This window comes from Tamandua tetradactyla, chromosome 2, assembly GCF_023851605.1.
Source record: "Tamandua tetradactyla isolate mTamTet1 chromosome 2, mTamTet1.pri, whole genome shotgun sequence".
NCBI lineage: Eukaryota > Metazoa > Chordata > Mammalia > Pilosa > Myrmecophagidae > Tamandua > Tamandua tetradactyla.
The window spans coordinates 48,276,346-48,303,319 of NC_135328.1; the positions used below are offsets into that span (position 1 = coordinate 48,276,346).

The following is a 26,974-nucleotide window of genomic DNA, read 5'->3' on the forward strand; positions in this document are numbered from 1 at the left end:
TGCAAATTTGCTATTTCTGGTCATCTCTTATAAATGGAATCATATAATTTTTGTCCTTATTTGTCTTGCTTAGTTCACTTAGTATAATGTTTTCAAGGTTCTTCATGTTGCAGCCTGTCTCATAACTTCATTTTTTCCTTATAGCTGAATAATATTCCATCGTGTATATGTACCATATTTTGTTTATTCATTCATCTGTTGATGGACACTTGGGTTGTTTCCAACTTTGGGCTATTGTGAATAGTGGTACTATAAACGTTGCGCAAGTATCTGTTTCCAACCCCTTTTTCATTCTCTTTGGGTGGAATTGCCAGATCATATGATAATTCTATATTTAACTTTTTGAGGAACCACCATATTGCTTTCCACAGTGGCTGCACCATTTTGCCTTCCCACTAATATGTGCTAGAATTTCAGTATCTCTGCATCCTCACTAACATTTGTTATTTTCCATTTTTTAAAAATAATGACCATCCTTGTGAGTGTGCAGTGATAACCTCATGGTTTTAATTTGCCATTTCTGTAATGACGAATGATATAGAGCATCTTTTCATGTGTTTATTGGCCATTTGTATATCTTCTTTGGAGAAACGTCTCTTCATGTCCTTTTCTCATTTTTTTAAAATTTATTAAACATAACAACATACAAACACAAACATTCTTACCATATGATCATTCCACTCTTGATATATAATTATTAATTCACAATATCTTCACATTGTATATTCATCATCATGATAATTTCTTAGAATATTTGCATTAATTTAGAAAAAGAAATAAAAAGAAAACAAAAAACTCATACATACCATACCCCTTACCCCTCTCTTTCACTGATCACTAGCATTTCAATCTACTAATTTTTTTTTAACATTTGTTCCCCCTATTATTTATTTATTCTTAATCCATATGTTTTACTTGTCTTTTGATAAGGTAGATAAAAGGAGCATCAGACACAAGGTTTTCACAATCACACAGTCACATTGTGAAAGCTATATCATTATACAATCATCTTTAAGAAACATGGCTACTGGAACACAGCTCTACATTTTCAAACAGTTTCCTCCAACCTCTCTATTACACCTTAACTAAAAAGGTGATATCTATATAATGCATAAGAATAACCAGGATAACCAGGATAACCTCTCAACTCTGGAATCTCTCAGCCATTGACACTTTATTTGGTCTCATTTCACTCTTCCCCCTTTTGGTCGAGAAGGTTTTCTTAATCCCTTGGTGCTGAGACCCAGCTCATGCTAGGATTTCTGTCCCACATTGCCCGGAAGCTCCACACCTCTGACTTTGCCCATTTTTTAATTGAGTTGTTTTGTCTTTTGCTGTTACATTGTAAAAGTTCTTTATATATATATTCTAGATATTAAACCCTTATCTGATATATGCTTTGAAACTGTTTTCTCCCATTCTATGTAGATTGTCTTTTCTCTTTCTTAATTATTTCCTTCAATGCACCAAAGTTTTTCATTTTAATGAAATTAAATGTATGTATTGTGTCTTTTGTTTGCTTATGCTTTTGGTGTCATATTTAAGAATCCATTGCTGAATCCTAGGTCATGAAGATTTGTCCCTATGTCATCTTCTAAGAGTTTTATAGTTTTAACCCTTATGTTTTGATCCTTGATCCATTTTGAATTGAGTTTTACATATCGTGTGAGGTAGGGGTCTAACTTCATTATTCTGTTGGTGGATATCCAGTTTTCCTGACACTATTTGTTGAAGAGACTATTTTTCCCCCATGGCATGTACTTAGCATGCTTGTCAAAAATTAATTGGCCATAATAAAAAAATAAACAAAACAACAAAAAAAATTAATTGGCCACAGATACATGGGTCTATTCCTAGATATCAAGTCTGTTCCATGGTTCTATTTGTCTGTCTTTGTATTGGTACCACATCGTTTTGATTACTACCACTTTGTAATACAATTTGAAATCTGGAAGTGCGAGTCTTCCAACCCTATTCTTGTTCCAGCGTTATTCAGGGACCCTTGCAGTTCTATATGAATTTGTAGATCGTTTTTTCCATTTCAGCAAAAAGATTACTAGATAAATTATCAATAGGGATAGGATTGAATATGTATATTCCTTTGGGTTACACCTCTTCCAATCCATGAACAAGGAATGTCTTGCCATTTATATCAGTCTTTAATTTCTTTCAGCAATGTTTTGTAGTTTTCCATGTGTACCTCTTTTATATCCTTGGTTAAATTTATTCCTATATATTTTTTTCTTTTAGATGCTGTTGTAAATGGAATTGCTTTCTTAATTCCCTCTTTGGATTGTTCATTGATAGTGATAGGAACACGATTTATTTTTTCATGTTGATATTGTACCCTGCCAGTTTGCTAGAATTATTTATTATTTCAGTAGTTTTCTCATGGAATCCTTTGAGTTTTCTATATATAAGGTCATGTCTCTGCAAACAGAGATAGTTTTACTTCTTCCTTTCCAATTTGGATACCTTTTTTTTTTTCCTGCTAATTTCTCTGGTAAGAACTTCTGTACAATACTGAATAGCAGTGGTGAAAACAGTCATCTGTGTCTTCCTGATGTTAGGGGAAAGCTCTGTCTCTCACCACTGAGTATAATGTTAGCTCTGGATTTTTCATAAATGTCCTTGACCATATTGAGAAACTTCCCTTTTGTTCCCACTTTTCTGAGTATTTTTATCAATAAAGGGTGATGGGTTTTGACAGATGTCTTTTCTGCATCTATTGAGAGTAATCATATGTCTTTATTCTCTTCATTATGTTTATGTAGTATATTAAATTGATTTTCATAGGTTGGACCACCCTTGAATTTTTGGGAAGAATCCTCCTTGGTCATGGTAGTATCTTCTTAATGACTTGCTCATCTTTTTACTATGCCATTGGATTCAGTGTCCTTTTGTAAAGACTTTTGCATCTGTATTCATAAAGGATATTGGCTTTTAACTCTATTTTCTTGTGATGTCTTTACCAGACTTTCATATTAGAGTAATGGTAGCCTCATAGGTTGAATTAGGAAGTGTTACTACCTCTTAAATTCTTTGGAAGAGTTTGCAAAGGATTTAGTATTAATTCTTTTTTTATGTTTGGTGAAATTCACTGGTGAAGCCATCTGGTCTATTAGGTTTCTTTGGTGGGAGGTTTTTGATTGTTAATTCAATTTCCATACTTGTAGGTTTGTCAATGCTTTCTATTTCTTCTTCTTTCTTTTTGCCTGGGTCCTTAGTGTATGTTTCTTCAAATGTCTGTGCACATGTGCATACACAGTGATTCCCCCCATTATGACAGTATATGGATAACAGCAAGACCAATGTTATCTTCCTCATATGGCTCCCTTAACAGAGCTCTCTGCTTCTTCCAAAAGGACGAGTACTATAGGTACTTGTTAAAGAATAAGAGTTCTATTTCCAAAGCAATTAAAAACTTGATAGAGATGGTCAGCAGGGATCCGCTTTGGTATGGATAGGGTTGGAGGGCTCTGAACTACAGAATATTCCTTATTTTTCATCAGGGCCCCTGAATAGCTGTTAGGGGATAATAACTTCTGAGTTGAATAGTAACCTACCCAGCCTGACCCCACAGTAACCTTCCTCTTTGACAGATTAGTAAGAAATTAGTGAAAATTATTTTAAACTGTTGCATTAAGAAAATAAAAATTGATCCTTTTATGTAGTAGGGACCTTCTTATAAATTGTGTGGGTTTTACCTTCTTTATGTAGTTCAATTACAGATACCTAACACATAGTAAAATTATGAGGAAAGAGTATTGGGTGGAAGTTTCGCTATGAAATCTGCCTGTTGCCAAGATCATCTTTAGAAATTTCTTCCATTTGCACTGGCTGATACCATAAGTACTTTGCAAAAACAAACAAAAAAAATGTGTATTCCATGTGATGAAATCAGAGCAGTTCCTCTGCATTTTTCTTTAACTTTATTGGAATTACTTTTAAGTTTTTAAGTTGTGACCTCCCCATGTGTTAACTGACAGAGCTTGAGCAGCCATATTAGCAGACATACAGTATCTTCAAAGGGATTTTTACCCATTATTAATTGATGTTACTCTATTTTAGCAGATCAAATATGATTTTACTGTACAGCTGCTAAAGTTGTTCCAGACCCAAAAGGAAGAATGGCATTATTTCCTGAGTATTTATTATTTAACTAACTAAACAAATGTCTTCTTTTGGGGACTTTGATCATTTATATGCTATTTGGAATACACCAATTGGATGTTTCTTTATGAGAAATGCTGTCAGCCATTTTAGTGTTACCGTGGCTAACTCCAGCATACAGTGTTATTCCAAAAGGTTTGCCAAAAGATAAAGTGAACCATGATACCATTCCTTATAGAGCCTTAATTGTTGCTTACTGGAGGTACATTATCCACAGGATGTGAGATTGCAGTGTAGGAATTGAGTGTCTCCTTAGGTATCCCCTGACTGCCTCACAGTTATTATTGAAAGTTTGACTTTTTTTTTCCCATTTGACTCCTCTTCTCCTTCTCCTCCATGTCTTTGCAATTTGTAGGTATCCAACTGGTTTGGCAACAAACGAATCAGGTACAAGAAGAACATTGGCAAGTTTCAGGAAGAAGCCAACCTCTATGCTGCAAAGACAGCCGTGACAGCTGCCCACGCAGTAGCTGCAGCAGTGCAGAACAACCAGACCAATTCACCTACCACGCCAAATTCTGGTGCGTATTGGGTATTGCTCCCTACTTGGCCCAGGCAGCCTTATGCCATAAAATCATGTCCCACAGTTCAGGAAACAAGAGTAATATAAAGGACACATTGGATTTATAATGAAAGAATGTCCTTTTGTGTTAAAATGCAGGCTTGTCCTGGGTTGGGTGAATGAATGGATGACCAAACCCTATGAACCCATCATTCCACGGTGAGAGCACAACTCTCTACTGATGGAATCTGGAACTTTTATATTTAATAGTAGTTTTAATTCAGCAATCAGTCAAAGTACTATAAATAATTATCTGATTATTTTAGTTTTACTGGTCCATATATTGGTTTAAGGTCAATAGTAGCTTGTCAGAGAATGAAATAGCAGAGAAATTTACCTGTTGCTCTTCATAATGAAGCTGGAATGTCGGATTTGAGTACTGCAGTGCTTGCTACTTAATATAGCTGCAAACTCCAGTCTGCTTTCCTTTTTAGCATTTCTTTAGCACCTGTCAAGCAATGCTGGCTTTTTAGGATTAGTAGGTGGTTACCTGTTAGGGATATGGAACTTAATACATGGAAGCAATACTCTTGGCTCCAAATACAGTACATTTTGGCCTAATTTTATATGACATTTGTGATGGATTTAGAAACATCTTCAGATTACAGTGAACCTAAATTTAACGGTGAAAGTTGTGCAGCTAGTCCAAACAAATCGTCTTGAGTTGCAATTCAAGAGCCCTTTCTAAGGAGACCCTTTTACTGTATTGTTTAAAGTTTAATATGTGAGGGGTTTGGGGCGTGCTCACCACCACCACCCACCCCAGTTCTTTTTAATAGAACATGGAAATGGGTTAAAGGGAAGTTAGTTAGAACTTCTGGCAAAGAAAGACCTTCAGAAAAACATTTCTTCTCTGGGTTATTGTCTTCCATGACAGTTGATGTTTAAATGATGACCAAGTCCTGGAAATAAATGGAAACAAGGGGAAGGTTCCGGAGCATATTTTTCTCTTTATTTTGAATTGTATCTATTTCTTATTTGGGTTTCCCATTGATAGGACTTTCTTAGATGCAAAACCCATCATAGAACCTAGCTCTTTGGAATTATTCTCTATTCTCTTAGATCTGGAAATGCTTTATTTTATGCACAACCTTTCCCTTCTGCACCTTTCCCTTCCTCTAGGTCTTTGAGGATTATGTGTGTAGCTCTCTGTTATTCAGCTACTTAACTCTTTCCTTTCCAGGTTCTTCTGGTTCTTTTAACCTCCCAAATTCTGGGGACATGTTCATGAACATGCAGAGTCTGAATGGGGATTCTTACCAAGGGTCCCAAGTCGGAGCCAATGTGCAATCACAGGTAGGAGAAATGCCCTAACTGGGGCCTTTCTAGCAGGGTAGGGTTTGGGCTCAAAACTTCTTACTCTGACTACATGGAAGTGGTCTGCACATCATGCGGAACCTGTTCTGGGTGCTTCCAAATGTGACCCATCTGCCCCACCATTTAATTTAATGAGAAATCAAGTGAACAGTGACTTTTGATGATTCGAACCTGATAAACTTTGTGAATGCATTCGGCTCTGGCTTGAGCTCATGGAGAGGGGTTGGGTGCATATTACTTTTATATGAAAACAACAGAAAAGTTGCGTGTGCTAATGTATGTATGGTTTAAGAACATATTGCTCTGTTTCATTACTATATATTATTAATTAAGGATACCAAAGCCTGAGTTCTTAAATTATATTCCAGTTTCAACTCTTTTCTCATCCTCGTAACTGAAAACAACAACTTGTTTACATGCATATAGATGTGTGTGTGTGAGAGAGAGAGAGAGAGAGATAGCGCGTGTGCTCCAGTATACATATTTATAAGTAGGTTTTCACCCTTAGCTACACAAACATTTGGTTGCTGTAGAAAGAATGTTTGCATTGCCATGAAGATATTATTTGTTTGACTGGCATGAAAAACAAAGATATGCAAGTTTAAGTATTCAAGGAATTGTTGAAATTCTGCCAGTCACATTTGATTGATAAATTTGTCTTTCATTGAAGATGCTAAATCCTTGTGACACACAATTCAGATTGTTTCCTTTTGTAAGTGATGATGTTTTAATAGATTTGGGATGATGAATTTTTGTTTCATTTCACTTCTAGGTGGATACCCTCCGTCATGTTATCAATCAGACGGGAGGCTACAGTGATGGCCTTGGAGGAAATTCACTGTACAGTCCACATAATTTAAATGTGAGTACTCTGGGGAGCCAGATTTGAAGAGCTGTAGGAACAGTGTCAGGTAAATAGAGTGACTAATAAATTAATGGCCATTTGACTTGACTCCTCAGCTAGTTTGGTGTTAGCAGGTAGGAAGGCAGCATCTTTGCTTCACTTTTATTTTGCAAAGCTAAATGCTTGACGTTACCAAGATGCCCTTAGAAGTCATCAGAGATGCCCAGGAGTGAGTGGCATATGTCATCAATAGGGATTTCAGCATCAGCCCATTTAAATATCATTTCCTACTGGTCATGTTGTGTTCCAGGAAGATGTTTAAAAAAAAGCCAAAAAAAAACCCCAAGTCATTTATCTTAGATTCAAGCAGCAGAAAAAATTTCCAAACACAGCTCAGGTTAAGGTGATAACCTTGGATGGCCCCAGACAGATCAAACCAAGCTAAAGTAAGAATTCTGTTCTTAAAAACATATTGCTGTGTTGTCCATGAAGGATTAGCAAAACATGGTCAGCATTTTTAATGGCCTCTCAATTTTTAACTAAATATGTAGAGAAAATAATTTTAACTCTTACAGCCAATTCACTAAAACTTTACTTGATTTTCACCACCCTGACATGTATAGAAAATGGAAGGGGGTTTGGGGGGGTAGTAACTGAATCATCGTGGTGGAGCTGGGTGTACTGGTGACTAGAATATGGGATTCCAGACCCAGAGAGAAAATTATCTGCCCAACACATGATAGAAAAAAGTAGAAGACCGTCAAAATTTTCTCTTTTTAGGGTTTTGGCTTGCTATGAGAGTAAATATTAATGATTTAAAAGTGATTGAGGATGTTCAATTGTAAAGGGGAAAAAGGACCATTAAATACTCAAATCTTTTACATTTGAAATGTCAAATCTTTCATTTGGGGGTTATAAATAACTCATAATAACCCACAACAAACCATATAAAAAGCCTTTTAGTTGCATTTCTCCTTTTTCATTTAAGTGTTTTGAAATGCTTCAGAGAACGTGCGATATCCTTATCAACATGATAAAATATGAAACTGTGATTGCCTGCAGCATTTTACAGACATGAATTCCATCTTCACTGATGAGGCTTGATAAGGCGCTGTTGTATAATACAGTGCATAATCTCAAACCACCAGAGTAAGGATTAATTTATTTTGAAAAAAAAAAAAAGAATGCTTGCTGACAACCTCTCCTCCAGCTGCCACGCAGGGTAAAAATATTGTACATTTGTTGTTTATAAATTTGGATAAAAGAGGAATGATGTTTACTTCAGATGGAATATCTTTAGACTTGTATCTCCGTTAAGAGTTTTTCTTTTTTTTTTTTTCTAAGTAGATTTTCATACCTGAGAAGGGAAAAATCTTACCATTTAGATAGAGAAGAGGATTTCTTATAGTCCACACGAAGATGCATGGACCTGTCATCATCCATCCTGCACAACTGATACTTCAAAATGCCTCCTTGGCTTTTTTTTTAATCTCTCTTCCTCCCCCTACCTGAATTTGATATGCCTCAAATTTAGAAAATCCCTTAACCTTTGGCTTTGGTCATTTCTGTGGAGCTGTTTGATGTCCTCCCCCATCCCCTTCCCCTCTGGTCCTAGAGGGAGGAAATGTTCTTTATATGCAGAAATATGCAGTGTATCAGAAAATAGGGAGTTATTTAAGAACAAGAATCATGGGATATAAAGACAATTCCCAGCACAAAGCTTATCTAAAAGCTGTATCCAGGCTTGGTGGGGGAGCTAGACAGTTCCAACCTAATGTCATGGGACTGAAAGAAGTTTTAGATGGACTCCTCAAGAAGTTGCAGATGGATGTGAGGGAAGTAGTAAGGATAGGAAGTGGGTGGGAAGCCTTGCTGACCCCCTTGGTGTGGGAGATCTTGGGGCAGCATAGAGGCAAAGGCTGGTTTGTGCTGCAAGCACGAAGGTAGGCCACTCACCCTCGCCTTCTCTCCAGAAAGGCCCTCCCTGTCACTTCCACTCAGTGTTTCCCAACTCACAAGCCCAGTACCTTCCTCTTCTTGACTGACATAAAAATATGTAGCGACAAGCTGTCTGCCACAGCAGAAATCTGATCAGACATTGATTTCAGCAATTGCCTCTATAGGCCAAGACATAAAGCAAATTTGTTTCTGAGCACAGTTATTGCTGATGCAGGTCTGAGGCAGAAAGGTTTAGCAGCATGTGAAAAGTGGTAGCAACATCCCAAATGGGAGCTCCAGTTATAGATAATTGGAATACACATTTGAATAGCCTGTGCTTCGCCACAGTTCATGCATTTTTATTCTGGAGGATCCTGTTTGGAGAGAAATTCTGGCCTCCATTTTCCAAGGGTTATAGTAGCTGGCTGTCAGGCATGTATGGAAAAGGGGTGGGCAACTTCTCTATGGAAATGAGAATTAAGCTGGGTTGAAGTTTATGCTTCATGGAGCTCAGGGTTTTGCTGAGCTTCACCACTACTTCCTATTTAAAGATTTTTTGAGTCATTTTATTTTTATCAGCAAATGAAAGGCTGAGCTTCATGTCAACCTGGGACTAGCTGAAGCCTTTCTTCCACATGCTGATTTATTGCTGAGTCTTCACTTGGTGGGATGGATTTGTTTTACATGCATTTAATCCTACTTTAACACATGCTTCAAACTCCTGCCAAAGTGGGTTTAGAAAACACATTTTGCTAATGCATCTTTGCTTTCATGTTGTCATTCAGGTGTTTTAAATTGGGGAGTAGAATTAATATGTAGGCATGCACCAGTTGAACTGTGTTTCTCCTTTCAGGCTAATGGAGGCTGGCAGGACGCAACAACTCCATCTTCTGTGACTTCTCCTACAGAAGGCCCAGGAAGTGTGCACTCTGATACCTCTAACTAATCTCTGGCAACACTTTTCCCTGAGCTGACATGCCTTGAGTGCATTCAGAGCAATAGGAGGAAAAGGAAAGCGTTTTTGTAGCCCACCATCTACAGCTTTACTGTAAAACCTTGTCTTATTAGAAAACTTGGTAAATCTGTTTTTTAAGGAATCATAATCATTTGTATTTATACTTAAAAACACACAATGTTAAGGGGAAAAAAAGCACTTTATCCAATTAGGCCAATATTTAACATTGTTGACAGTCCTGTAGTTATTTTATCATAATTTATTATCAATATTTTACATGAATGGTTTCACAGTTGCCAATTACTTGGCCTTAAGGGTAAAAAGTACAATATATGCTAAAGCTAAACCTCAATCGTTAAAGCAGATGCAAAGATTCACCTCACCTAAATTTAACTTCTAGCATATTTTTCATGGCAGACTTTGTCTTTTCTTTCATATATTGCTAATGGAGTTGGAATAAAAGAGCTGCTTGGCAATCTCGGTTGATGGTTGTGTTTAAGAATCTTCCTCCTTACATTTAAGTTGCAACCTCTTATGTTGCAATAAGATCAGAGACTGGTAGCATCTTTTCTCTTTCTGAAAGCACCAGTGCCCAGAGTCTGCTCGATAATTGAATTATGGATCCAGATTGTTTGGAGAGATGATGATACTTGCTGCTGTTGGGGTGAAACCGAGATCTGTCTGGGGTTTTATGGTGTGAGTTGGGTGCTGCACAGATTTGTCAAGGTTTGCTACGTCCTGTGGGCATCTACAAAAGGCCCTGCTCTATGGAGTGTTGTATATAGTGTAGCAAAAGAGTATTTATACATCTCACCAATCAAAACACAGCTTTATTACCTCATGCGAACTCATACAAACCAATAGAATTTCAACATGTCTGTAGCTTAGAGTGCTCACTTACTACCTCTGAACAATATTCACGCTGTAGTTTGTCTCTTATCTTTTTTTGCATCTTGTAATTAACTCTTTGTTTCCCTTCACAAAATGTAATGTACATTGTAATCTTTTAAAAGAAATCAGGGTTGCATTTGCAACTTTTAAAAAACTGAGAGCGGAAACATTGGGTCTTAATTTAACACAGGATGGTAAAACTGTTGTAAATACTGAGAAACATTATGAATGTCCTTCATCTTGTTACCAATCCATGCAAAAAAAAATGGCAACTAATTGTGATGCATTCAGATTTCAGTATTCAGTACTGTATATTTTACCCTGTGTAATGGGGACCCCTCTCCTTTCTCTCTTTTTGTATTGTATGCGATTCTGAAACTGATTGAGTCATGAAAATAATTTGTGGCGGTGATTCTAATGTATTAAAAATGTTTCGTGTTCCTTTCTAACTGGATTACACCCTGGATTGAAAAAGTCTTCCTTGTGGTAGTTATATGTAGTTTCAAACATGAATAAACTTTTTGCTTTCATGATTAAAATGTTTGTGCCATTTCTTACTCCCCCACTTGAGCTGGCCAGTGCAGGGAAAAGCAGAAGCCCCGCCTAGAATCAGGCCTGGGCATTAAACGTGGGACTGGCAGAAAGGGACTTTGAGATGATGAAGCTGAGTAAAGTAACAGCTGCTATTGCCTGATCACCTCTTCTGCAGGCTGGTTGCTAGCTATTGCACCATCATTATGTGTCCTCGTTTGATCCGTACACTTAACACCACAAAGAAAAAATTAACCCCTTTTTCATAGAATAGGAATTGGAAGCTCAGAAAAGTCAAGTGAATGCCATGAGGTCACAGGCCTAGGACAACAGAGCACCACCCCTTGAATCTAGGTCTCTTTGCCCTTGGAGCTCACATTCTCCTGACTTGATGATGTGTCTGCTACTTACATGGGAAGTATGTTTTTTTAATGACCATATTTTTGTCATATTCACTTCTGTCTCATAACTTCTGTGAGACAGTAGTTAGGAATAAGCGAAAGTTTGTCCAGAAACAATGAGTTTTTAAACCATTAAAAACTATCAAAAACTCCACGACTTCTCTTAACATACTTTTAAAAAATCTAAAATTTCAAATTATAAAACCAACTTAAAAACTCTTATGTGGATTAAGTATTGTTTTCATTTTATTAAAATTGTTAGAAATTCCACATATTGAAACAGGTATCTATCACATACATAGCTATCTAAATCTTTATAATAAAAGAGGTCAATAGCAGGCACTATCTCAAGGAAATTGACCCACAGGAAATTAGATTAATGTTAATCAGTTGCAGCAAATTGTCTATGATAAATACAACTGTTTTACTATTTCAGTTGATAAAGCCAGGCAAAACAACGTCTAGGGCCACCGGAATTCCCATTAATCTTGAGGCAGTCATACTGTGAGGGTAAACTTTATAAAATAGATTGCACTCCAAAGCTGTCCTCCCTCACTCAGGCTCTCAGCCTGCCTGTAAGAATCTCTCCCATGGCTAAGTTGTTATTTGCATGATTCAATTAGCTTTCTTATCTTTGTACATAAAACAATGTGCTGTGTGATTTTGCAAAAATACCCTGTGGAAATAAGGCACATGAACACATAAACTCATTTCTGGTGTCTAAAAGCACGCATTTACTCAGAACCATTTCAGGTTTTGTCTCCTGCCAGTCTTGAGAGAAGCAAGTGTTCTTAAAGAAGAAAATTCACCCATTGACTAGCAACCCTTGAAGGAAATGTCTTGAGGTTTTATTCTGGGGAGGCTTAAATAAAAATAGCAATTCTCTTTCTATATGCTAGTTAGTAAGTACTTACACATGTCTCCCCCCTTTCACTCTTCCCTGCCTCCCTGGGAGAACCGAAGCATGCTCACCTCATAGATGAGGAAAGAACCGGGCACCACATAGGCCCTCTGCTTCCGCCTCAGGGGTCAATTGTAAACTCTCCAAGCATGGACACCTGAGGCACGGCCCACAAAGCTCTTATGTCTCACTCCAAATTCCGGAAAATCAGTAGTTTATTTGAGAGATTCTCTCCAGGTACCTTTTCTGGGTCAAGCAATGAGTTAGGGGCTAGGCCCGGAGATGAATAAAACTGGACTTCCAACTGGCCAAGACACTGAGCTTAGTTCTTATTCAAAAAACAAACAGGGTACTGGAAAGGCTTCTAAATCCCAAGACTGCAGAAGTAAGGGTCTCAAAACCCATTCACAAAGTCAAAGAAAATAACAACAGGAAACCACCTGAAACACCCATTTGAAGGCTAAACAGCCCATCCACACAGTTGGATGCACAAGTACGCATGTGCTTACATGAGAATACATATTTGTTTACAAGTTTCTGGATCCTAGTACCTAAGCAGTTGCCCAGTCTTCCACATGGATGGAGGTTCACCGGCAATTGTGGGAACCTCTAAGGATATTTAATCAGGTGGCCTTACAATGTTAGAACTTCTCTGTAGTATAGAACTGAGGAAGGTCCTTGTACCATCCCCTGGCCAGAAGGAGGAGAAAGGAGGGGCTGTGTCCTAGAGAAGCACCCTCCCCATGTGGAAAAAGGGATGTGATTAGTGCCCAGATAGGATAGTGTTTTAGGTGTAAAGTATGTGTCAGTGCTATGAAAAAAGGACCTTCACTAGACTGACAGCTGCGGTTTATTGAGCATCTCCTGTGTGCCTGGTTCTTTGCCAGGTACTTTTCATTCATTATCTTATTTAATCCCCATGTAGCCTCATGGGGTGGGTGCTATTACTATCCCTTTTTCAGATATTGAATCTGAGGCTCAAAGAGGGAGGTCACCTGTCCAAGATCACATAGTTTTAAAGTACAGAGCTGAGGTTTAACCTGTGAAGGCCTCACACGGCACCTTCCAGTAGCCACTTCTAGCAATTCAGAGAGAGGCTCTTGTGAACTTGAACCATCCAGCTGCCAGCGTGAGATCACTTTTGGGGCAAGATAACCAGTGGGATGATTTTAGCTTGTAGCTCTCCCCCACCCACCTGAATTTGTGCGTCCTGTAGTGTGATCGTGACTTATGTCACAGATTGTATGTGTTCCTGTCTGTAGATCACAAGGTTGGTAACAGAAGAGCCCAGGTGCTTGGGATGGGCAAGCCTGGCACCATCACTAAAGGAGACCAACAGGCATCAACCTCAGAGGGTAGCTGTGAGGAAGTGCTGAGCACAGGAGCTGGGACATGTTCCCTGCTTACAGTTTTCTATTGGCAGAGCTCCACCTGCTGCTGGGTATGGCCCCTGAAGCCCTCATGGGTGCCTTTCTAAGCCCCAGGCTCTGCCCAATTTAGCTCTGGCCCTTGCCTCCTTGGCCTCCACACAGCCTCTTCTGGGTTTGAGCAGATCTCATCCACAGCTCCTGGAGCCCAACAAGGATGACCCTGAATCCTGGCTTTGCCCCTCACCAGCTGTGTGAACTTGAGCAAGGGACTTAACCTCTCTAAACCTCAGTTTCCTCATTCCCTCTTTTTGGAACATCCTCCTCACCTTGTCTCCCCCCCATAAATGCTGCTCTTCGAGACTGAGCTTGGACCTCCGTGCCACCTGCCCTATGCTCTCTGGCAATACCCTCCCATCTCCCTTATGTAGCACTTTGTATCTCTTACTGAACAACCAAGGAGAGACCTAAAAGAAGAAGAGGGCCGGGAAAACAAAAAGTTCTTTGGGTGGGGAGAATTTAGGCACAGGAAAGACTGTACAAGGCAAGGGGGAAAGCCTGTGCAAAGGCCAGGAGGCAGGAGCAAGCAGAAATATAAATGCCTCCTGCCAGTAGGTAAAAAGCATTGTATCACAGGTTATTGCTTTAAATTCTCATAACAGCCTCATGAAGAAGTTTCTATTATCTCCATTTTACAAATGAGGAGACTGAAGCTCAAAAGGGTGCAGGCATTTGCTCAATACACAGCCAGAATATGAGTCTAGGTATGTCTGAAGCCAAATCCCTTATCTTGAAACCTTTTGTGGCAAACTGTCTCATCAAAGTGCCTCCGTGCTTGTCAACGCTGGGCTCACAGGTTACCATATGCCTTCTGAGAGCCAATAAAGCTGAGGAAGGAACTGAGCAGAGAGAAGAGGATGGATGCCAGCTCTCCCACACCCCATCAGAGCCATTGGCTCCTCTTCCCAGCAGCCTAGGATCCCAGAGATACCCTGAATAGCCTTGGGAAGGCTGCACTAATGTCCATAGGAATTCAGGTCAACTAAAGACCTATAACTTGTCCCTGCTGAACCTGGGGACTCAGCCCCATATAAGCATAGCCATACCCCAGCCCTTCTGACCTGGCTATCATGAATTCTGCTGATGTGCATGAAAACGTCTCCTGGCTAAGCCTTGCCAAGTACACTCCAGGTGCCATAGCCTCATGGCCAAGCGGGCATTAGCCCCAACACAGAGCTGAAGAAAAAGTGCCCATGGAGTTCAGTGAAGCCCCATGGCTGGGAGGTCCCCATAGCTTAGTGCTTTACAAATATGGGCTCTCTGAGACTGCCCAGCTCTGCCTAATACCAGCTGTGTGTCCTTTGCAAGTCAAGTCACCTCCCTGTACCTCAGTTTCCTTAGCTGTCACGCACCTGCCTTCTAGACTTGCAGAGAGGATCAAGCAAGCTGGAATAGGTAGTGTCCCTAACATAGTAGGGATTGAGGCTGGCTGACATGCTTCATGGTGGTGATTCACATGTGAATCTCCACTCATGGTGATGCCATAGCCCCTAGCCCACATCCCACTTTTCCACCGTATAAAACCCAGACTTTCTGACACCAGGCCAATGCATCCCCCTTCAAAGCAGTGTGGTGTGGTGTGAAGAGCTGAGGCACTGCAGTGAGGCCACTTCCCAGCCATGTGCGACTTTGGGCTTGTCACCTCCTTTCTCTGCAGACCCAGTTTCCTCATCTCCAAAATGGAGATTTTATTCTTACCTACCTGATAGGGATTTTGTAACGATTAAATGAGCTGATGCATGCACGGTGCCTGGACCATAGGATACAGTAGGTTCTCTTTTTCTTCTTGTTATTGTTGCAAGGTGTCCCCAGACTGACCAGAAGAGGATATATTTCCTCCTTTTGCAGGAGGGGATGCTTCCAACCAGCAGAGGGGTTGCCAGGGGATGTCAGCTGCCGGGGAAGAGTCCTAGAGTGTGGCTCAGCTTCTCGAAACCATCCAGCCCAGCCTGTTCCCCACAACCCTCAAGGCCGGCCTGCAGCTGAGGCCTCACCTCTCAACATCATCTAAGGACGTAATAAAAGGCTGATTCTTTTTCCTGGTAAAATTTCAGCAGAAAGTGTACGCATCATTAAATATGGAAATCCAGAATTTTATTAGCAATCTGCTAGATCTGAACTGACGCCAATTAAACAAAAAAGATATCATTTATAAAAAGGCAGAGTTCAACTTGTATTAAATATGAAATGCAATTTTCTCCTGGTTTTGATTTATTACTGGTGGTCCATTGTTCAAAGAAGCATGTTATATTTCAATAGAGAAATATTGTTTATTCATTAATATTTTAAAACGGGCTTATTGCTGTGCATGGCTCTCACCGAATGAAACTTATGATTTAAAACATGAATTAATAAACACATTTGAAAGTGTTAGACGAGATCACAACCTCTCATTTTTCATTTTCCTGGGAGCATATTAAATTTTTATAATTCTGCATCTAGAGGTTTTTTTCTTTTAAATAAAGATGCAGATTCTGAATTACTCTGCTAATTTCAGGTAACCAGGAGTGAAAAAGCAATATCATGGGGACTGGTGTCAGCATCACAGAATCCCAAGGAAGACACTCAGGTTTATTTTTGTAATATTCATAAATCAAAATAAATGAGCTTTGTGCAGGAGGCAACACCGTTTAGGTGTGAGGATGCTTGCTGGAGCAGGCCCATGTCTTTGGACTGTCTCTGTGTGCAAGTGTTTAACCTGTGAGAATGTTCACACCTACATGTGCTGGTGCTCGAGTGTGTGTTCACAGACAGGCATGCATATCAGCCTAGATGCTTAATTTGACTGCATCTCAATTATTTGGCCCAACATTCAATTATTTATTGAGTACCTACTATGTGCCAGCAGTGGGCTGGTTACACTAGAGAACAGAATGTACTCTCTTTTCTCCCCCCCACCCCACCCCCACTTACTTGTGCCATCTCCCCACCAGAAACTGGGTCTGCTATGTTCCCCCAGTGCCCCCAGCACTGAATACAACGCCTCCTATATGAGTGCTTGGGAAACACTTGTTTATTGAAAGTTAGGGTAGGGAGAGATCTTTATGGGCTTGAGGTGGGAAAGGCTTTTGCAAAGGCAGGTTGAATTAGGCTGGGAGGAAGGCACAGCTTGACTGGGGGGTCCATGGAGGAAATGGAGGTCAAGTCAGGCAGAAGGAAGCGGTGCATCCAGAGGACAGGGAGAAACTCCCATCAGTGGAGTGCCCATTCCACCTGACAGCTCACTCCCTTCCCAGTCCTTGCTGGGTACAGCTCGTTGCAGCTTCCCAACCATCCTGAGACAAGGGCTGTCACTACCTCATTTTATAGAGGAGGAGGCAGAGGCCTGAGACAGAGAGACTTATTCAATGTCACAGAGTCAGTAAAAGGTGGGCCTTGGTGTCAGTCTCAGATCCACACTTCCTCTAAAGAGTGGAGAAGGAATAAAGTTTGCAAAATAGACCAATGCTTGTTGCCCCAAGACTCACAGGGTTGTGAAGATTTGGGGGAACTGTGAGGCAGCCACTGAGAGAGGGAAGAACCCCTTGGTGGCAGAGAATCTCACACACTCTCTCCCTAGGGCTTGACCCCAGAGCACTGGCTGGGGAACGAAACTTGGAGAAAATCTCCCCTAGCCCGGCCTGGGACAGTGGGGGCACAAGACAGTCACCTAGGTCCCAGGACTGGCGCTGCTCTGCTCATTCATGTACACACCTAAGAAGTTTCTGAGACCAGCGTTGTTGGCATTGGGTATTTGCTCCTATTAAATTTTGCTTTTTTTCAGAGTGGTTGAGCCAATTTATACTTCCACATACTTGTCAACATTTGACATTTAAAATTTTTTTCCAACCTGGCAGTTAACGATATATCAATGTAATTGAATTTGAATATCCATGATTACTGATGAGGCTGAGCATCTTTTCACATGCTTGATTATTTCAGTTTCTTCTTCTGTCAAGTGCTGGTTGAAGCCTTGCTGTGCAAGAAAAGAAGACCATTTTCTTATGTTGTTTGTCTTTTTTTTTTTTTGTAGGAGTTTGTTATATATTCTGGATACCAGACCTTTGTTCAGTACATGTATTGAAAATGTTTCAATAAATGGTAGCACAGTACTTAATTTTAAAGTAAGCAAATTTATTAAAATTTTTCCTTTATGTTTACTGCTTTGTGTGTGTGGTGTGAGGTAGGGGTTAAGCAGTCCTGGCAACATTTATTGACAAGTACATCTCTCCCCCATGATCTGCAGTGTCATCTCCATCCAGTGACCATATGTGTTGTTCTGTTTCTGGGCTTTCTCTGCTATTAAATTACTTTTCTATCCCCATGCCAAAACCACACTGGCTTAACCACCAAAGCACCAAAGTAAGTCTTGATGACAGACAAAGCAAAGCCTCCCACCTTGTTCTTCTTCAGGAATATTTTGGCCATTCTTGGTCCTCTGTATTTCTGTTTAATTTTAAAATCAGTTTGTCAATTCCCGTGTTAAAAAATCTGTTAGCATTTTGATCGAAATAATATTGGATAAGAAAAACACAGAGCTGGCATCGTTACAATATTGAGTCTTTTAAGCCATGAGCAAGATATCCATCTCCTTTACATCTTCTGTAATGTAAAATTTTATAATTTGCTCTATCAAGATTCTCAGGCTCCTTACTCCCTTGTACTAGGTCACTCCATACAAAAACTCCAAATTTCTCTGCCTCAACTTTCTCCATCTGGTCCTTGCCCAAAGGTCTGCCCTTTCTCAACAAAAGAGTTCTGTCCAGATGGTGTGGCACCAGTCTCTGAGCAACAAGGGCCTTTCTCCTAGGACTGAGAGGTCAGGCAGCCAGCCCATCCATCCTCCCTCCCTCCCTTCCTTCCTTTGTTCTTTTCTCTTTTTTACTTTCATAGCGGGTTTCTTTTCATAACACTCAAGTATATGTCATCCACCTATACACATTGTTTTTCAACTTTCCTTTTTTTTTTTTTTTAAAGTATGGACGTTTTTCCATGCCTCTACACAGACACCTCAGTTTTTCGGTAATGGCTACATAGTACTCCATGTGTCACCATATAACTAATCCCCGACTGACGGACATTCATACTGGTGGTTTATTGCTCTTGCTGAAGTAAGCATACCGGAACATAAATCGTTGGGAACATATCTGATCATTTCTAGGATAAATTTGTAAAAGTGGTGTTGCTTGCTCAGAGGGCAAATGCAGTCACAATTCTGAAAGAAACACCTAAATCTCCCCTAAAAGACTATACCAGCGTGCTCTGTGTCTCCTCCAGGCAGCCTGAGTGTTCACATAGTTGCAGTGGGTAGAGAGGCTGATGGTCAGAACTGTGGTCCCGCACGCTGACAGTCACCATGAGCTCCACTCAGAGCAGTTCCCCATCAGTGGAGCTCATTCTGTCCCAAATTATCCACTTGCTTTTGCCAGGTCCTCCTCAGCCACAGCCCGACCTGAATAGGAGTATCTCCTGAGATGTTGGTTTGTTCAAAAACTCTTGCAAATTTTATTATACTGATAATAAGAAGAGATAATAATTTCTGCTGGTCACCTAGGGATAATTTCTTATGGCCAGGTCCTGGGCTAAGTCTTTGGTGAATGTCTTCTCTTCTGGACTTAGTAGCCCCGTTTTACAGGTGAGAAAATCACGCTCAGATAAGAGATGCTTCTTGCCTGAGCTCCCACCCCCAGGATCAATCCTGGTGAACTTAACCCCTCCCCCACCTGCATCTCCTCTGAGCCTCAGCTGTGGCAAGACAGTAAGGATTCTCCCTCTGCCTTCCTCACAAGCTGCTGAGGAGCAAGGGAGCAAGGGACCCAGACACCTCATGGTCCTGCGGTAGCTGCCGGTCCTCCAGGCTTCATGGCTGCCCTTAGGGATAGGAAGAAAGTGGAAGGAACTGAAGCAAAGGCCAGCCAATTGGTTCCTTTAAAAAGCTTTTGCAGGCATCTCACCAGCAACTTCCTTTTCCTCTTATGTCTCATTGGCCAGAACAGTGTCACATGACCACCTCTAGCTGCAAGGGAAGCTGGGAAAGCAAGGGAGGAGGGATGCCGAGTGAGTCTCGGGGCAAAACATGCTAATGATGAGAAGAGAAGACCCACAACTGATGTCTGTCCTCAGTGTGAGCGGGTGGAGGGGGGAGACAGCCTTTAAGGAGGGGGAGGAGACTGAGAAAAGAGGTGAGAGAAGATCCAGGTGGGCGTCAGTGGCCAGATACTGGGGGAACGGTATGTATTGAGAAGTGCAGGATGAAAGCAGAAAGGCTGCTAAGAAGTCACGTGACCTAAGGCCTGCATTCCAGGACAAGAAGGTCAGCGAGGATCTTGCAGAAGCAGTGGTTTCAGGGAGGGGAGTAGAGGTGGGATGTAGAGATAGGGCTATTGTGATATTCTTTTGAGAGGGAGGGTGTGAGCTGGAAAAGCCTTCCTAGAGTTGACTCTAGGTGGGGCACAGGGCCTGGGGGCAGTGAGCCTGGCCTCATTTCCAAGCTGGGGTAAGCCCGAGTTTAAAGACCTTGGACTTCTGAGCTGGATCCATGAAGAAGCCTCAGACTCTTGTCCCCTGACAATGGGGCTTTGCCAGGTCTGGGAACCCCAGCTCAGCCTTGCCTTCTGTGCAGGAATTGGCAGGAAGCCAGACATTAACCAAATCCCAGAAAGGGGCAATTCCTGCCTTGGCCATCATGGGTACATGAGTGAGGTCACTTTGGGAGATATCATGATTTTGGAGAATTAGGAAATGTCTTCACTCTCTAGGCTTAACAATTAGAAAAAAGTGCCATTACATTTTGGGCATGAGGCTATGTTCCCTGCCAGGGCCCATGGCTTTGCAGGCAGAGTGTGGGCTGGATTTCAGCTCTTGTGCACATCCCCTGGACTATTGTCCTTGTTTAGGTCACAACTTGCATAACTTTTCTGGGGAGCTGTGGGCATGAGTGAGATTTGAACCAGTGATGGGAATGATGGACACCAACATGTTGACTTTTCCCTCCTCAACCTCCTTCCTGGCCATTTAAAAACACTTCCAGCATCCTCCCCTGAGGCCAGCTCTGTGTTCTCCTGCACTGGTTTGTCATAAGAATAAGAAGGAGCAAACATTTATGAAGCATTTGATTGCCTTGACCCACCCTTGAAGAAATTGTGGAGTTAAGAGTTTGGGTTGGCATCCAATAGCTCCAATCTTATTCTTTCTTGGGCACTCATCAGTATCCCTTAGCCTTTCTGGGCCTCAGTTTCCTCGGTTGGGGCAATTAGACCCACCTCATAATGTTGCTGTGAAGATAGAAGGAGAAGAGTCTTGCAAAACAAGGGTCTGATACATAGTAAAACCTTGTGGGTCTTACAGGTGGTGGTATCCCGTCATACACATAAGGAAACTGAGACTCAGGGAAGTGGTGGATCAGAGATTTCACCTTATCTCTGCACACCCATCACAAAACCAGGCTCAGAAAATGTTGCCATGCACAGAGGAGATTCCACTACAGGTGTGTGGAGCTCATCCCAGGAAGCAGCTTGTTCCTCCCATCATGCACTATGGGAGGAGCTGAGCCTCTGGAGTGATTTGGGTGCTCTCCCCTGCCCCTGCATCTCCATTTCCCCATCTGTAAAATGGGGAGAGTCCCTCTAAGGGTTGTGTGAGGTCTGGATAAGGTCTCCTTACACATCGTTGAACTCAGGGTCTTGCACACAATGGGTGCTCATTTAGGAGCAGCCTTAACTCAGGGTGGCCAGGGCCCCGAGCCCAGGCACCTCCTTTTGGGGAAACGAATACAACCATGTTTCTTGTCCAAATGGACTGCTGCTCAGGAGGCCTGGCGCTGCCCACCCTGCGCCCTGGCCCTGGCCCCGCTTAGCAGCCTTCTGTGCTGGGACCGCCACCCCCACTCCATGCCCGGCCCACTGGTGCCTGCTCAATTTGAAACAGTTGCTTAATTCACACATTATGGCAAAATTAGAGTTTTGAAGCATTCAGCGATGAATATGGGATAAAATAAGAACTCCCAGAATATTGTCTCCCAGCCCCTGGTGTGTCACAAAGCAGAATATATGTCTAACGCTGTAACAATACCTGGCACAGCGCCATGGTGAAGAATGAGCGCTGTGCGTTCTTTACGAAGCCTGCGAGTGTGCTGGCGTGTGCATGTCCCTGCGCGTGCCACGGCTGGGTGTGCGTCTCAGCCGGCGCCGCTGTGGGCCGGGATAGCACGTGCGCTGGCGTGAGCGGGGCGGGCTTTCCGCAGGGCGCTGGGCCTAGGGGGCTGTGTGCTTCCCGGCGCCCGTGGGGTGGGGCTGCGGGCCTGCTCCCCGCCAAGATGGTAGAGCAGGAAGGGCCTTTGAGATTCATGTGCTTTGTCAGGAATATTCCTTGAGCACCGGCTCCGTGCCAAGCCCTTATTTCAGTCACTGCACATACAGGAGACACCAAAATATACCCTAAGCCCCTGCCCTCGTGGTGCTGAAATTCTGGTGGAGCAGATGGGGACACGAGGCCTGGGACCCACAGCGAGGCAGGGGCACGGCCAACACTGACCCCCAGCTTCTAAGCACCCCAGAGCGATGAAACCAATATACCCAGAGCCCCTGAGCAAGGGGCGTAGGGGCTTGGCATTGGCGCCCAGTGGAATCCCTGTGTGCCTCGGTGCAGGTCAGGTCAGCTTTCTGGTCTTTGGTTTCCTCATCTGTGAAGTGGACTAGTAGAGGCCCCTTTCTCCAAGAGGTGCTGTGAGTCTCCAGGGAGATGATGCATGGCCTGGAAATGTGCGTGTTTTCTGGCTGAAACGATGCATACTTACCCCTCAGTCCTGGGGTGGGAGAATTGTCCCCTTTCTTTACTTTTCCATAGTAAATGGAGTCTGGGCCTGGACCTGTACTTCCAAGCATTCAGGGGCTCCTTCCTTCCTCCCCAGAATCCCAGGAGGTGTGGTGTTCTGGACACAAGATGTCCTGGTTCTCTGTCCAGAGGATGCTGTGACTTTGTTGTCAGGTCATCCTGTTGCCCTGGGGGTCCTGGGCATGACTCTCCTTGCTGTAGAGCCCACCGCAGAGCCCTCTCCACAGCTCTCATCACAATTCCCATCGTCACAGAACCACATGGGGCGGTCTGAGTGTGGTTCTTGCCTCCACAGAGCTCTCCTTTCCTTCTGACCCTGGTCAGGCTTCAGCTGAGCCCCAATTCTCACTCTTTTCAGAGAAATCCCCCCTTCCTTCCTTGCTTGGCATAATGTCCCAACAAAGACCTGGGGAGGAGGGGAGTGTGGCTCCAGAAATGCCAAGAAGGTGTTAACTGCCCCTGTGAGATGAGAATTGGGTCCCTACACTCAGAGTCTAAAGAACCTAAATTTTTACCCAGAAGGGGAAACAATTCACCTTTTATGGGTAAATTTTCAAACAGGTTGTCTTACCACCATCATTACCACTGCTACCAGCACCATCATCTTGTCAGCGCCACCCTTATACACACCACTGCTACCGTCACCATTATCGTCACCACTGCCACCGCCACCACCAGCGCATCTCCGTCATTATCTACACCATGCGGTAGATTGAGTTATGTACACCAAATTAGACATGTTCTTAATCTTAATGTGCATTTCTGTGGGCAGGAACCCATCGTAAATAGGACCTCTCGGAGATGTTATTTGTCATGAAGGTGTGGCCCAACTCAATGAGGGCAAGTTGCAACCCATATTATTGGAGGAATTATAAAGAGAAAAGACTGGAAGCCATAAATTGGAGAAGGCCACAGGGAAAAGTTCCGTCAGTGGAAACTGGATGAAAAGACAAAAGGAGAAAGAGATTGCCATGTGACGGGAGCCAGAGGTGCCAGTCAAGGAATCCCTAAGGATTGTTGGCAGTCAGAACTAGAATACTGTAGACTCTGGGAGAAAGCAATCTTGTCAATATCCTGATTTTGGACCTCTAGCTCAAAATCCTGAGCCAATAAATTCCAGATGGTAAATCAAAACCCAGAGTATGGTATTATCATAGCAGCCTGGCAAGCTAAGACAGCCACCATCATCGAGCACTATCATCACCATCATTGCACCATCATCCTCACCGCCCACCACCATCTTCATCGCTGTCGTCACCGATATCATCGTCACCAGCAGCAGCAGGGTCATCACTGCCAGCCCCATCATTATCACTGTCTTCGTCCTCCTTGTTTTGTTTTTTGTTAATCTCCCCAGCTCAGGATCTGTCTCTCTACCCTGGCCACCCCATCACAATGTAATACTTCAAGGCCCAAGTAAGCTCCCATCCAACTGCCAATCCTTAGTTATCTCAACTCTAGTCACTGCCCATCTCTCCTCCATGTGTTGCCCACCCTGTGGTTTGGTTACCCCCAGAACTTCTCCACCACTGACGCCTTCATCTTCCCTCCTTTCCCCGACACCACATCCTCGTCATCTCCCAGTCCCTCTCTCTTTCTGTGTGTGTGCATGTGCATTCTTTGCAAAATTTTTGGCCTGTTCCTCGTCTTTCTGTTTCCTTACCTCTTTCACTTCCTTCCCCATCAGCCTCTCCACGTGAAAAACCCAGGCTTTGGAATTGGACAGACCTAAATCTTTATCCTTATAGCCTTGTGAGCTTGGCAAGTAACTTAACCTCTGTGAACCTCAGTTTCTTTGGTGTGAAAATATTGCAGCCATCTCCTAAAGTTGTTGAGAGATTTCTATGAAGTTGTGCATATGGAAAGACTTACTATAGGTCCTGTCTCATAGGAAGCACTTGAAGAATGTGGCATGATAATAGCAGTAACTAATTAATAGTAGATAATTAATAATACTATTCAATCTCTGTATTCATTTTCTATTGCTGCTGTAACAAATTATTTCAAACTTTAAGAACACAAATTTACTACCGTACTGTTCTAGAGGTCAGAAATCCAAAATGGATTCCATGAGCTAAAACAAGGTGTGGTGTGGTGTGTTCCTTCTGAAAGCTTTAGGGGGCAATCTGTTTCCCTGACTTTCCTGCATCTAGAAGCTGCCTGTCTTTCATGGCTCATGGCCTCATTTCTCTATCTTCAAAGCCAGCAACATTGGGCTGAGTCCTAATACAGCTCACTTACTGGTCCTCCCTGTTCTGCTTTGCTCTTCAGCTTAATAAGGAGCCTTGTGAATGTAATGGGCCCACCTGGGTAATCCAGGATAATCTCCCATGTCAAACCCAGCTGATTAAACACCTGAATTCCATCTACAACTTTAATTGCCCTTTGTTAAGTAATCTAATATGTCCACAGGTTCCAGGGATTAGTATATAGACTCTTTTGGGGGGTATTATACTGCCTAGCACAGTTTACCCTCTGGCCCCCAAAATTCATGACTATCCCACATGCAAATTATATTTACACAACCCCGTAACAGCATCAAAGTCTTAACCCATTACAGCATCCACTCAAATCTTTTATCTCCCTGAAGCCTCATCAGCTCAAATGTCCCAGATATCATAATCTAAATCACAGATGGGTGAGGATCTGGGTATAATCCATCCTGGGGCTTAGTTTCTTTTCATCTGTGAACCTGCAAAACTCCAGAACCAAGTTTTCTGCACCAAAAATACAATAGTGAGACAGGTTTTCATGATAGACATTTCGGCTCAGAAAGAAGAAAAGGAAGTAAGGAGCCATCGGTCCCAGGCAGTTTCAAAATCCAACCAGGCAAATGCCATTGGGTTTTGAGACCTGAGAGCAGTCCTTGGTGGCTGATGGCTCCACCCTCTGGGATCCTGGCTCTGTGCTCCCAGTCATCCTTCCTTTGTCATGACGGGTAGCGCATGCCTGCAGTTGGGTAGTTTCACCAGACAGTTTTCTGCCTGTGGAATCTTGGGGGCCCAACAGCCCTCTTTCATTTTGTACTCTGTTTGTCTCTTTTGGTCCAAGCCGGTTGGTGTTTCTGTCATACATTCTCCGAAGTCTTGTGGGGCTCCCAAATATGTGTGGGGACCCACTCCATTAGACAAGAGGTGCTCCCAGGTCTTCCCTAGGTGATCCCAATCTGTGGTCTTGGCTTCTGCTGAGATGGCTGAAGGCTGCTATGGATCACATGCTGAACCTTGAGATTTTTTTATCTTTCTGAGGTAGTTAGTGCCCTCATTCTTTTGTCTAGAGCACATTTTCCTGATGCTGAATCTCTTAATTTTAGCATCTTTTGCAATCTAGATAGACTGAGAATTTCCCAACTCTTCAGTTCCTGGTTCTTTTTGTATAGCAATTATTTCCTCAATTTATCTCTTCCCACCTCACTTCACTCTAAGCAGCAAGAAGAAACTCAATTGCACCTTCATCACTTTGCTTGGCAAGCTCCTCGGCCAAATGCAGAGTTTTATCATTTACTAATTTTGTTTTCCAATAACTACAGGACACAATTTTGCTAAACTTTCTGTTGCTCTATAGCAAAGAGCCTCTTTCCTCCAGTTTCCAATAACATTCCTTACTTCCTTCTGAGCCCTCACTAGTGCTCCTCTAATGTCCATCTTTCTCCTAATGGACTGTTCAAGGCAATCTAGGCTTTTCCTACCATGTTTCCCAAGATTTTTCCAGCCTCTGCCTACTGTTCAATTCAAAAGCCACCTCCGCATTTTTAGATATTGGGTGCAACAGCACCCCTCTTCCAAGGATCAAAACATGAATTGGTTTTCTATTGCTGCGGTAACAAATTCTGCCTACCACAGCTCCCCTACCCCATTTTCCAACCGCCACATGTGCCTGGTGAATCCCTGGCCCCGGGTGAGCCTCCTGTCTATGATCTCTGTGCCTAGACCGGTTGCTGGAGACTCTTGGGAAGAAAGACACACAGCTGCCCAGTATGGCGCTTCAGCTGGGTGGGCTGACCTTGTGGTTTCACAGCCCGTCTCCTTGTCTTGGCCACATAGGCATTTTCTGTTCAGCCACTGAAGAGAACTGACCTGCGGTCCTCCAGGGAAACGGAGAAAACAACCATGGGCGGAGACTTCCTGCCAAGGTGGTTTAGCACCAGGCAGAAAGGAACCAGGACAGAGGCGAAGTCAGTGCCCGGACCTGGCGCTGTGGGCATAGCAGGGTGGACACTGAGC

At 42.5% G+C, this 26,974-nt stretch overlaps 1 protein-coding gene across 4 annotated transcripts in view; it reads left to right on the forward strand.

The window, feature by feature from the left end:
• Positions 1 to 11,213, forward strand: part of PBX3 (PBX homeobox 3) — a 276,187-nt gene extending 264,974 nt beyond the window's left edge. For 2 of the 4 annotated variants that reach the window (XM_077145059.1, XM_077145066.1), the window contains 4 exons: positions 4,529 to 4,694; positions 5,919 to 6,031; positions 6,825 to 6,914; positions 9,688 to 11,213. In XM_077145059.1, the coding sequence (XP_077001174.1) occupies positions 4,529 to 4,694; positions 5,919 to 6,031; positions 6,825 to 6,914; positions 9,688 to 9,780 (462 nt within the window). In that variant the 3' untranslated portion in view covers positions 9,781 to 11,213. Of the gene's footprint in view, positions 1 to 4,071; positions 4,146 to 4,527; positions 4,695 to 5,918; positions 6,032 to 6,824; positions 6,915 to 9,687 lie in introns of all 4 variants that reach the window. The other 2 variants (XM_077145083.1, XM_077145073.1) reach the window with 2 other exon arrangements.
• Positions 11,214 to 26,974: the final 15,761 nt, after the last annotated feature.